Source organism: Camelus bactrianus, chromosome 23, assembly GCF_048773025.1.
Source record: "Camelus bactrianus isolate YW-2024 breed Bactrian camel chromosome 23, ASM4877302v1, whole genome shotgun sequence".
NCBI classification, from domain to species: Eukaryota; Metazoa; Chordata; class Mammalia; order Artiodactyla; family Camelidae; genus Camelus; species Camelus bactrianus.
In genome coordinates, this window is record NC_133561.1 from 1,897,944 (window position 1) to 1,910,188 (window position 12,245).

Consider the following 12,245-nt stretch of genomic DNA (forward strand, 5'->3'; position numbering starts at 1 on the left):
ATTACTGTCAGCTTCTCTGTGCTACAGTGTTAAACTCCGTGAGGGCTGGAATCTTTTCCTGTTCCGGTCACTAATAAGGGGCCAAAGCTCCGGAATCGTGACTGGCACCTCGCACGACGTTCCAGAAATATTTGTTGACCCAACAGATACCTGTTCAGAAAGGAGAGGGGCCGAACAGTAATCTCCTCTGCCTACTTCCTTTCGAATAATGACCTGCGCTCCACAGCAAACACCCCCGTTCCTGCTCGCTGGGCTTACGCCAAATATTTAGGCTACATATGATATCTGCATCAGTCTCTTCCATCAGTGTAATTCCAGAAGAGCAAGGATTTCAGAGTTTATAAGGTTTTAAAAAATAGCTGACGAACAAGTCTGGTAGATTAAAAGCAGAAGCTTGAGGGAAAAAACCCCAAGACCCTAATCCTTAATTTCGATTTGGCAATTGTTGTGACCCCTCCAAGGCCACCTTTCAGCCCAGCAGCCTGGCAGTGGCGGACGGCTCGCGATGACGCCGGCTTTTACAAGTTTAACCTAATCATCAGAGTGGGAACAGAGCACACCAGGGCCGCTTTTCTAAATTGTCGGCAGCCAATCTCCCCTTCAAAGCACACAAGTGCTTCTGACCTCGTTACATTCCTGCCAGCCTGAGCACGCTGAATAAAAAGGTACTTTTTTTTTTCGGTCTCTGCACTTACTTGTTGCCCGGTAACCAGGAAGATGGACCCTTCCTTTCCGTGGACCACTTGTCGGTAAATGTGGTCGAGAATTAAGAGCTCACTCCAGCAGTTCTGAAGAAGCTTCATCTGGTCATCCACCTGTGAGAGAAAGAGGGGAAAATGACGCTGTTCCTCACGGCTTTTGTATGTTTTGCATGATTTTCTGCCTAGGAGAACCCAGGATAAGCAAGTGAAGTCTCCACCTGTGGTCACCAAAGCACAGAGCTCAGAACTTACATCATTTCTCCTGAAAACCATTATTTTCACTGGGACAAATGCTTTGTAGTCCACATGGGAACACTGAAGCTAAGTGTGCACAATCAGCGGCCTGCTAGGAAAGGGAGACCCCGTTAGATGTGTCTGCCCCACAGTGGGCGATCCAGCAGGGTTTGCTTGTGGAAGCTACGGGAGCCTCGGACCATCCTCAGTGGAACCCAAACAGTCCGGCTTGTGTAGCTGGGATGTGCACTGAGCCAGGGCTGGAAGGGCACACAGGTTACCAGCAGGCTGGCAACTCGCCAGCATTCATCTAAAAGGCCAGGTGACTTTTGGAGACAGAGGCTCACTGCCATTGTCTGTTGTCAGTGCTGACTTGACGGTCACCTACGCTGGCTTTATGATTTGGACAATTTCCCCAGCAACGCCCTACATTTTAGTTTCCTAATCTGAAAAATGGGTCAACATTACCTCCCCCACGGGACTGCTGTGCGCGCTGTGTCACAGTGGGGGGCTATGATCTGCCTTTGATCACGCCCCCCCAGGGGACTACATTCTTCAGTGACAGTAACACACCTATTTCAGGTTAGGGCCACCTATCCACGGTCAAACATCGACCCATTTCCATGGCGACCTGCAACTGTTTCTCTTCCTTTTGTAACGTGTACCAGCCAAAGATCCCTGTGCACCCAACTGCAGTGGCCCCGTTTGGACATACACCATGTGTTTGTAAAAAATAACACTCTGAATTAAATCTAAAACGCTGTGCAAAAGCTCTTAAATGTCATGTAACAGTTTTAAGGAGTTTTTGCACATTGTTTTAGATTTAATTCCGAGAACCTGCCTTTGGAGTTAGCAGAACTGGTATCATCTTACTCAGTTCACAGACAAGAGAAGAGGCTCTCAAGACCTACTGACTGGTGTCCTAGAATGGAGTCTTCTTCTCCCTCAAGCCCTGGGCGTCCCCAGATCACACCAAGAAACACTAGAATTTTCTAAACCAAATTAATCAGCTGACTTGTAACAAGTTCGTTTCTGAGCAGGCATAAACTGAACTTCTGGACGGTGGGGTGCTCCTCGGGACGCTCCCACTCACACACCAGCAGTGAGATGAGCTTAGAGTGGACTGTGTCATGAGCCCAGGACAGACAGCAGGGCACTCAGAGCCCAAGTGAGGACCCCGGGCACCGCCGTGCATGCCCGGCCGCGGATGCTCAGCCCCGCCGCTGGGTTCCGAGTCTTGTTTTCTCACCTAAACATACAGGAGACTCACAGACATAGGAAACCAACTTACGGTGACCCAAGGGGGAGCGGTGGGGGAAGGGATAAACGAGGAGTCTGGGATAGCAGACACACACCACTATGTATGAACCAGGTAAACAACAGGGTCCTACTGCAGAGCACAGGGGACCCTAGTCAATATCTTGTAATAATTTAAAACAGAAAAGAATCTGAAAAAAAAATGTATAACTTAATCACTTTGCTGTGCACCTGAAACTAACACAACACTCAATGACAGTTGATTTACACTATATTTATGTATACATCTTGCTTTACTTCATACATACACAAAGTAAAACAAAAACACGAGACAGTTCTTGTTCTGAGGACGGCATGAGCTCCCGGGTGGGAAACCCCTCTGTAAAGGGAACAAAACACAAATGAAGACACAACGCCACACAGGAGGCTCCCAGGTGGAAGACCCTACTGATTCTGTTTTGAAGCAAAACACCAACTGCAGAGGCTGAAGCTGCACTCAGGCTCTGTGGTCAGCAGGTCATCCCCAAACATGGCCATCCGAAATCCTCCGAACCAGCAAGTCTGCTCTGACCAAGAGAATTTCACTCGTGAGAGGAGCAGACGTGAAGAGCCATTTATTGGCTGAGCGTAAGCGCGGGGTCTGGGGTGGAGCAGTGAACCAGGCAGACGCAGTTCCCACCTTGGGGAAGGTACTCTTCGTCGGGGAGAAAAGTCGCCAGCATCAGTCAGCGGGCTGGTGAGAACCGGGGCTCCCGTTTTCCTTCAGAGGGAGGGCTCCACTGTCGTGCGGCCCTTCGAGTCAGGCTGTGGGCACCAGATGGTGGAGACCCACTTCACGCTCCGCACAACACCGTGGCCAAACGTCCTAGCAACTGGCCTGTCCTTGCACGTAGCACGTTCCAGGGACCGTGCCTCCCAGGTGCCGGGGGCGATTTCAGAACCAAATGCGCTTGGTGCCACTGGGCGTACTACACCGCGTTCCGGCCCACACGCTATCGGCATCCGATTTCAAATGCACCCTCTGCCACGGCAATTCAGTTCCCCTGCTGCTCTTCTGTGATGTGAAGCTTTGGTTATTTACTTAGGACTCTTTTCAGGGAAGCCTAAAATACTACCCTCTGAGACGGTCTCCCAGTAACAGGTGCCATACACATAAACATTACAAATAATTTCAAGATGGATGGGGGAATACAGACTCCTGGAAGAGCGGCTAAAGACATTTGGAGGGGATTCTAGCTTAAGAACCTATTTACACAGCAAGAAAATGTATTGTTCCCGTTTTCCAGGCAGATAAATGAAAGAGCTGAGAGATAATCTGGCCACGTAGAAACGGGGGAAGGTGAGTGGACACTGACCATTTTTTTTTTAGTGGAGGTACTGGGGATTGAACCCAGGACCTCGTGCATGCTAGGCACATGCTCTGCCACTGAGCTACACCCACCCTGCAACCTGGAACATTAAAAGCAGCGTGTTTTCTGGAACCATCACAGGAAGGGGCTCTTCCTGTCCGTTTGCGCTCAGCGGCCCCGTCTCCTTTGAATACATCATGACGGAAACTCCTATGGTAGCAGGGTTTGCCAGCATCAAAGTGTCTGCAGGTCGTAAGAAGGGAATCTGACTTCTTCCGGCCTTCTTCTGTGATGCTGAGGACACGCTTTCAGATAAAGGTCTGTTTTTGTGTCCTGCTCAGAAAGAGTGTGGGGTACCATTTTTGGACCTCACTCCTCACTCCGTGCGTGTGTCTGTGTGGAGGGGGTGCCAGCTGCCAGGAAGGGAGGAAAGGCGCTGGCTTTTCTTCGCCCCCACTTCTGCCCGCTGCCGCTCTCGTCCAGAGGCGGTAACGAGGTGGACAGGCTTGAAAATCTGCCCGGTTCCTCTGCTCCTTTAGCAATTACCGGACGGGTGCGAGTGAGCACGTCTGCTTCCCACAACCAGCGCTTCTTCTCTGGTTGCTCATTTGGGCCGTCATGTCCTCATTCCTTCTGTCGTAATCGCCCCGTCCCCACCAAGCGCCATCTGTCTGCCCTCCCTGGGCTCCTGCGGTCCCAGCACAGCCCGGGCAGAAGCGCATGTGTGATGACGGTGACGCCTTCACCCCTGCAGGGGCTGCTTTCCCCGGTGTCCCTGGCACCTGGCCCAGAGCCAGGACTCCTCTGGGCTGCGGGGGGCAGGGTGGTCCCCACCTGGCGAGGAACACAGGGACGCCTTGCACCTGACCCCCCACCCCGGCACGCGCTGGCAGGTCCGGACCCACCGCCTCGGTAAAGTCTGGTAATTTTCACACCCCTCTCGGGCAACTGATTCCTTGTTTTAACGCCCTCCGAGGCGGCTTTCCAGGCCGATGTTCCATTTCCATTTTCCATAATTGATTATGTGATATTTCATGTTATCTTGAAATTGGCGAGTGCAGCTATGGAGCGTGGGGTGACAGGTTTTACGCAGCTCTGTGACTATAAGGACAGGGCACATCTGATGCCCGCCTTGTTCCTCGTCTCTGGATAAGAGATGCTGGCGATTCTGAAGACAACTTTTCTTTAGGAAACACAGGCGGTGGGGGTGGGGAGAAGAGGAGAACACAAGCGACTACCTTTGGGTCGATTCCTTGGGCGTGAGTGCCGTCCGCAAACGGCGCAGGGTGGCGGTGGGGGCCCCGAGGGGGCGTCATGCCCTTTCTATGTCGGAACCTCTCGCTAGTCAGCAACTCCGCCTCGCACGGTCCTGTGTTACCAGCTGCAGTAGGAGGAAGGCCTGGTCTCAGAAACCTGCTTCCTCACCAGGGAAACGACGGGGACGGATACTACCGCCAAGCGTGTGAAAGCACAGGACGCGTCACGAAGGACGCCTTCCCCCAAGCCAGCAGGTTTCTCGCAAGATCGGTGAATGGCAAACAGTCAGAGGAAGAAAAGGCCTGGATCCCTCTCCAGCCCACACTGAACTTCTCAAACCCTCCTTGTTGCCCCTCCACTTCCCTCTTAACAGTCCCGCGGGGAGGGGACAGCTCTGTGGTAGAGCGCGTGCTTCGCATGCACAAGGTCCCGGGTTCCATCCCCAACACCTCCATTAAATAAATAAAGAAGCCTGATTGCCCCCCATCCGAAACAGCCAAAGCAGTCCAGCAATGGGACTGCGAGTCTACGTTCCCTCTTGCAGGGCTGTTTTAAAGTCCACACTGCGTCGTCATACTAAGTGAAGGAAGCCAGAAAGAAAGAAAAACACCACATGATCTCACTTATATGTGGCATCTAAAGAAAGAAAAAAACAGAAAAGACACAAATGAACGTATTCACAAAACAAAAGCAGACTCACAGACATAGAAAACAAACTAATAGTTACCAGGGGGGAAAGGCGGGGGAAGGGATAAATTAGGAGTCTGGGATTTGCAGATACAAACTACTATATATAAAATAGGTAAACAACAAGGTCCTACTGTACAGCACAGGGAGCTATATTCGATATCTTATAATGGTCTATAATGAAAAGGAATATATATGTACACATATAACTGAATCATTATGTCGTACCCCAGTAATTAATACAACATTGTAAATTGACTTCAATAAATTAAAGGTCGACATCATGAATCATTGTGGGTAAGCTTTAAGAAAGATATTTTTAATAAAATACTCTGCTGACATGGGTTGGTAGTTTTAAGTGGACATGAACCCAACTCTAATGTCGGGTCATTGAATCTGGGGTGTGCCAGGCCTTGTGTCAGAAACGGAGGGGTCCAGCAGTGACCGGCACACAATCTCTGCCTTTAAGAAAGTCACACTTTGAGGAGTGGGGACGGAAGGGTCAGTCTGTTAGCGTGATCCCACGCGCACAGGACGCTGGGGGCACTTCGCCCTGCTCCGTTTCTTGGGGAGACTCCCGGGGGCTCTCGCAAGCTTCTGAGAAGCATGCTTATTAAGCAGGCCTTAAACTTGCAGAATCACCGAATAAACTCTTTTTCCCTCTGGAGCTCCTGTTAGAACAACTCTTGGAACAAAGTATTTAAAAAATAATGCAAAGATTCTTCACAATCATTACAAATAAAGTTCAGCTATTATTCCCTGTGTTTTCTTCTTTCTGGCCAAAAGAAAAAAAAAAATCCCTGAAGATGGACGTCTTTTTATTTATATTTCCTTTTGTGATAATGACGACATTTATAAAGGTATATTCAGAAGCGGGGAGAGAAAAATCAAAATCAGCAAATCAAAATCAGCTTAGCAACTCTTAATGAGAACCTGCTTTGGGCAAGACGGACACACAACTGCTTTAATCCTTGGCTGTTTTTATAAAGAACCCTGATGATTATCTGCAGCCTCTCTAATAAACGGCTACAAAGTCCAAGAGAAAAATGATTTCACATTAACAATGATTAAACAAGCACTAAAAACAACACCGTACAAGAGAAATAACAGCCAGGAAACTCCCCTGTCAATGGCTGCGACGCCCGACAGATTCACGACCAGAAGCCCAGCCCGGCTCGGAGGTAACTGACGGGCTCCAGGGCACGCTCTCCAGGTGCGCCGCTGCTGGCACGGCACAAAGATCTGCCATCGTGGAGCCAAGGACCTCAGCTGCCCTGGCTTCCTTCTACGTCTCAGCAGTGGAGCAACAAAGATTTTTTCTCCACGTAGGATCTCAACTCTTTCAGGTGGGGGAAGTGCGAGGCAGGGGGGCGCTTAACCACACGGTCCCCACGCCCCTCCCGTTTCCCTTCCCACCAATTTCTTCCCATCCACGTCACGACCACGAGTCCGAGGAAGCTAGGACCCCGGTGAGTCCACGTGCTTCTCCGTCTTGTTCTACTTCATCACATACACAGTCGCGAGGGTGATCTATTTCGGTCATGCTATATTCCCTTGGACACAACTCTTTTCTACAGTCCCTCGATTTCCCTTCCAGGAGCTCTACCTACCAGACCTCTTAGCCAGCGTGTGCTGGGTCCGGGTGCCACTGGGCATGCCCACTGGTGCTTCATCCAGGTGCGAGGAAATCAGGCAAGCAGTGGCTGAGCTACAGCTGCTCTCCTGAACCCCCAGGGAGACGGGCCAGGGCCGCACAACCAGGGGTAATCCGCAGATATCCACAACCAGGGCGACCAGGGCGACCAGGGCAAGGCGTCAGAACTGACCCCGCATTTGCAGATAGTAACTAATACACATAAGATAGGTAAACAAGTTCCTACCCTACAGCACAGGGAACTGTATTCAATATCTTGCAGTCACTTATGGTGAAATGAACATGAAAACGAATATATGCATGTTCATGTATGACTGAAGCACTGGGCTGTACACCAGAAATTGACACAACATTGTAAACTGACTCTACTTCAATAAAAATATATTTAAAAAAAAAAAAAAAAAGAAAAGCTTCCACAAATCCTCAGTTTAGAAGGGAGGGAATCACGTGATTTATCCAGAATGTTCATATGCCCGGTTTACCTTAATTCCCAGGGATGCTGAATTCAATGCTCCTTTATTTAAAGATGTGCGAATGCCAGACATTCCACGTCAATTGTTTTCACTTCAGTAAATGTGCGATAATTACACACGCGAGAGACAGCTTTGCGGTTTGGAGAGAGAAGACCGCATGGTGCGCGCAGGGGTTAAATCCCACTGCTGAGATGCACGTCATCACCAGTCAGTGTAATTCAGTCAATTTCTTTCCGATAGAACTGTAGCTACATTCTCAGAATTTGTCAAAGGACAAATTCTGCCCAGATTTTACTCTTTCTCTCAGTCACATTTCAAAAAGCTTCTTGCTGAAATATCAATTAATTAAAAGCCAACAGTATGTTCACCCTATTTGTGGGGTCAAGTAAGCGTCTGCACACAGCCATGCTGGCAGTGTTTTCCACTCAGGTTTCTACGTGGAGCCACAGAGAAGCCATGAGACCTGATTACAGCAAGTGCTCCAAGGTAACGAGGCCATTGTTTCTTGTGCTCATGGAATCAGTCCCATCCCATGCTTAAAGTATGCTCAAAGTCAAAGCATGCTCACACGTAAAGAGACTTGAAGGAAGGGGGTTTCTGCCACTCAGGAAAGGTAAGCTGTGTCCACCCCTCCCGTCAGCGTGGCTCTGACATGACAACTCAGTTGGCACCACAGTCTTCTACAAAGTTGAGAAGACAGGAATGGGTACCGTGGTGAACGTCATGGCCAACCCAGCCCCAGACTTTATCGCACTGGCGCTGAGAAGGATGGTTTGGACGAGGGCACAGGTGAGCCAGGAGTCACTCATCTTTTCACATTATGGACAAATCCCAATCCACGATCCACAATAAGCCAAACAGCAGAGATCGGTGCTGGGCGCTCATGAGACCTGAGTGAAACAAGACCTAGTTCTTGTGCTCAAGGAACGACGAATGGACCCAGCAGACAAGACATATCCATGCAAAGCAAGTAGCTCATAAGGCAGCACAGAAGGTGCCACACTCCGGAACCAGTGACTGGAAAATAAATAAATACATGTGTGCGTGAAAAATATATACATACGGCAACAACCGTAACAAAAGCTTGGGGGGAGGGTGTAGCAGTGGTGGAGTGTGTGCTCAGCACGCACGGGGTCCTGGCTTCAACCCCAGCACCTCCATTAAAATAAATACATAGATAAACACACCTAATTACCTCTCCCCACCAAAACCAATTTTTAAAAAATTTTTTTTAAAATTTTGAAGCAGTCCATAAGTACGTATAATAAAAGACAAATAATGAAAGAGCTGAGAAAATGGAGATAAAGGGAAAATGAAGGTCGGAAAACCAGCCACAGCCAAGAACAGCCCCAGTCCCCAAGGCAAGCACCACACGACGGCTTCAGTGGCGGCTGAAGGGCCGCAGGTCGGGTCCTGGTCGTGCGAGCATCGCCGCTGACGCGGTTTGTGGCACACGTGTCTTTCCAGACAGCTTCTCCCACGACTGGACTCCAGGGAGAACGTTCTCTGTGTTCTCAGAGGAGGACTGTAGATGGCACAGTGGACCAGGCTTGGACAACATCCCCTCGGAGACACAAGACCGAGCGTTCCTTCGACGTTTAGAGGGGCCGGGGCAAACTGGTCCTAGAACACAACTTTCCGACAGTCTGCTTTCCAGAGGTGCCCTGAGACCGTCCAGGAGTGGAGAGAACGTACACACTTTAGGCCCCTTCGCTTCTCGCGGCTCAGGGCCGCTAGACGCGGGGGCTCCAAAGCCTAGACTGCTGCCGCAGGCAAAGAATTGGTGACTCTGGGCAATGAATTCAAACTCCTTAGACCTCAGCTGCTCACGGCCTTCTGTTAAATGAGGGAAACAGAGACATGCCCAGTTTGGCGGCTGACACACAGCAGACCCCCTGTAAATGGTAGTTAGACTTACATCTAAATAAAAAAGGCAGGAAAACATAAGAGGTATTAAATGAAGCACAAAAGAAAAAGATTTCAGGTGATGCAGTTTCAGGTGATTACAGTGTCAAGGCAGATAAATGTGAAATATCTTCCAGCGCATTCTCCTGCGGGGCCTGGCTCCCTGCTGACCGCCGCCTGGCCCCTGCTCTCAGCTTTGGGAATGTCCTGTGTGGACTGAAGGCCCTCTGGCCAGGCAGCCCGTCAAACCATGAGGACAAAGCCCCGGCAGCTCCGTATGTGTCCTTTCGGCCTGGGTGGAACGGCCAGAAGGCATTTGTGAATGTGACCGTCCCTTTTGGAATGAGGTCACGAGGTGAAGTTTGTAATCCTCATTCTCTAGACACTGCTTTAGAGACAATAATGACACAAGCCACAGAGTCCCAGGTGGGCAACGGCCGACTGTCAGGACAACAGAAGTGACTCAGGCAGAAATTAGGGAAGGTTTCGGCAGCCCTGCGCCTTGTGAAATGGACCCGCACAGGAGTCCCTGGGGTGCCAGGTGGACGAGAAAGGGAGACGGATGCTCTGTGACTTCTTTAAGGTCTTAATGCAGTGTCCACCTTTGTCGACTTTTGGGCATTTCAAAGCCCAAAAAAACGGTTCCTAAAGGCTAAAATGTCCTTGGGTCCGTTTTGTCAGCTGCTCACTCAGGCTGTTGGCCAAAGAAAGGGCAAAAGAGCCCAAGCGGCCTAAATGTCACTCACCGAAAACACAACCGAAATCGGGGCAGAGGCAAAGCAGAGGCCCCTCAGGATGGGTCAGCGATGGGAGCCCGCTGGGCCCAGAGGCTCCCGGGAGCACCCTCCACGCAGCTCCCCAGTGACACAGGGGGGCCGCTCCCTTCGCAGCGTTAACTCCTCCCTCAAGGTCGCAGGGCTGAGGGCCGTGACCCTGCGTCTTTAGAGGTGCCCAGAAATGAGTTCACAGAAGTCACAGCACTGTACGGCCGGGTGGGCTGCGATCTATAGGTTAGCAGGTGCCAGAACCCAGGCCTTCTGAATCCTAGCCCAGTGCTCTGCCAACCAAGCCTGTTTCACCTGGGAATAGAGAATAACCTTTTTGTTTTCTCGCTAGGTTTATTTCTTTTTTTTTTTTTTTTAACACAACATGGCCTCAGTGTATTTCCTGCCAGGAGATACCCTCATGGGGCTTTAATGTCTCTCTTTCAAATGTAAAGAAGGTTGGTTTGAGAAATAAGGTCCTTTGGAAATAGACAAAAACATAGTTACTGAGTGATAGGACCCTGGATTTTTCAATCTGGACGTAAAATCTAGAGAGATGCTCCTTCCTGTTTGCAGGGGAGACTGTGAGGGAGGGTGAGCGACGGCCGAGCATGTGCTTCACCCCAAGGGGGTCTGCTTTGTGCCCAAGCTGAAGTGGGAACGCAGTTGTCCTTCCGGGAAAACTAGAATCACGATGGAGTAGGTGCCTGCAGGTCAGTCCCAAGCCTGTCCCTTTACGCCCTCTCTGTCTCTAGGTCGTGTTTCCTTTATCCACTCCTAGTGACCTGCACACTGTGGGGTCTGTACTGGGATATAAGGATGAAACGTCATTATATGTTACATATTACATACATTAGAGCAAATCAAGGTCTAATAATTTGCTCATAGCAAAGCTGTCCTGATACCTGGAAGTTCCTGCAGAGACGGCTGAGGAGGGAAAGGCAGATGCTGGGTTCCATGTTCCCAACTATTTCCGTTGTAAAATGGGAGAACTGCTCTTGGGGTTGAAAGAATGCTTCTCGAAGGGAGGTGGGTGGCGGGGGAGAAGCATCCTTGAAAAGAAGAGGGAGCGGGTGGGGGATATAGCGCCTGCTTGCTGTGCACAGGGTCCTGGGTTTGCTCCCTCCCAGGGGGAGCAGAGAGGGGAGGGGGTTAGGAGGAAAGAAAAAAAAAAGAGAACGAAGAGGGAATGAGAGAGCTCTGGTCCTCTCCACTGCCTCTGGGTTTCACATGATAGTTTTATGTCAATTTAAGTGATTAATTTTGTTTGTATTTTATTCCAAGTATGGATCATACACAAAATGGGCATACAGTTTACAGGAGACGTTATTCACATTTTCTGCATGTAGTGCTGTTCTTTTTTTCCTTTATATTTAAAAAAATTTAATTTTTGTATTAGTTTCCGGTGTACAGCATAGTGATTCAGTTACACATATATATATACACACACATATTCTTTTTCATATTCTTTTTCATTACAGGTTACTACAAGCCATGGAACACAGTTCCCTGTGCTCTACAGTAGGGCCTTGTTGTTTATCTGTTTTATATGCAGTAGTTTGTAACTGTTAATCCCAAACTCCTAACTTATCCCCTGCCACTCCCTTTCCCCCTGGTAACTATAAGTTTGTTTTCTATGTCTATGAGTCTCTTTCTGTTTTGTAAATAAATTCATTTGTGTCCTTTTTTAAGATTCCACATATAAGTGATACTATATGACATTTGTCTTTCTCTGTCTGACTTACTTCACTTAGTATGATCATCTCTAGGTCCATTCATGTTGCTGCAAATGGCATTACTTCATTCTTTTTTAGGGCTGAGTAGTATTCCATTGTATAAATATACCACAACTTCTTTATCCAGTCATCTGTTGATGGACATTTAGATTGCTTCCAGGTCTTGGCTACTGTAAATAGTACTACTACGAGCACTGGGGCACATGTATCTTTTTGGATTAAAGTTTT

The 12,245-nt window shown here is 49.1% G+C and overlaps 1 protein-coding gene across 7 annotated transcripts in view; it reads right to left on the reverse strand.

Annotated features, from left to right (window-relative positions):
• NR5A2 (nuclear receptor subfamily 5 group A member 2) overlaps positions 1–12,245 on the reverse strand; it is a 112,219-nt gene that overhangs the window by 41,463 nt on the left and 58,511 nt on the right. For all 7 annotated transcript variants that reach the window (XM_074351572.1, XM_074351567.1, XM_074351566.1 and 4 more), the window contains one exon: positions 696–815. In XM_074351572.1, the coding sequence (XP_074207673.1) occupies positions 696–815 (120 nt within the window). The remainder of the gene's footprint in view (positions 1–695; positions 816–12,245) is intronic.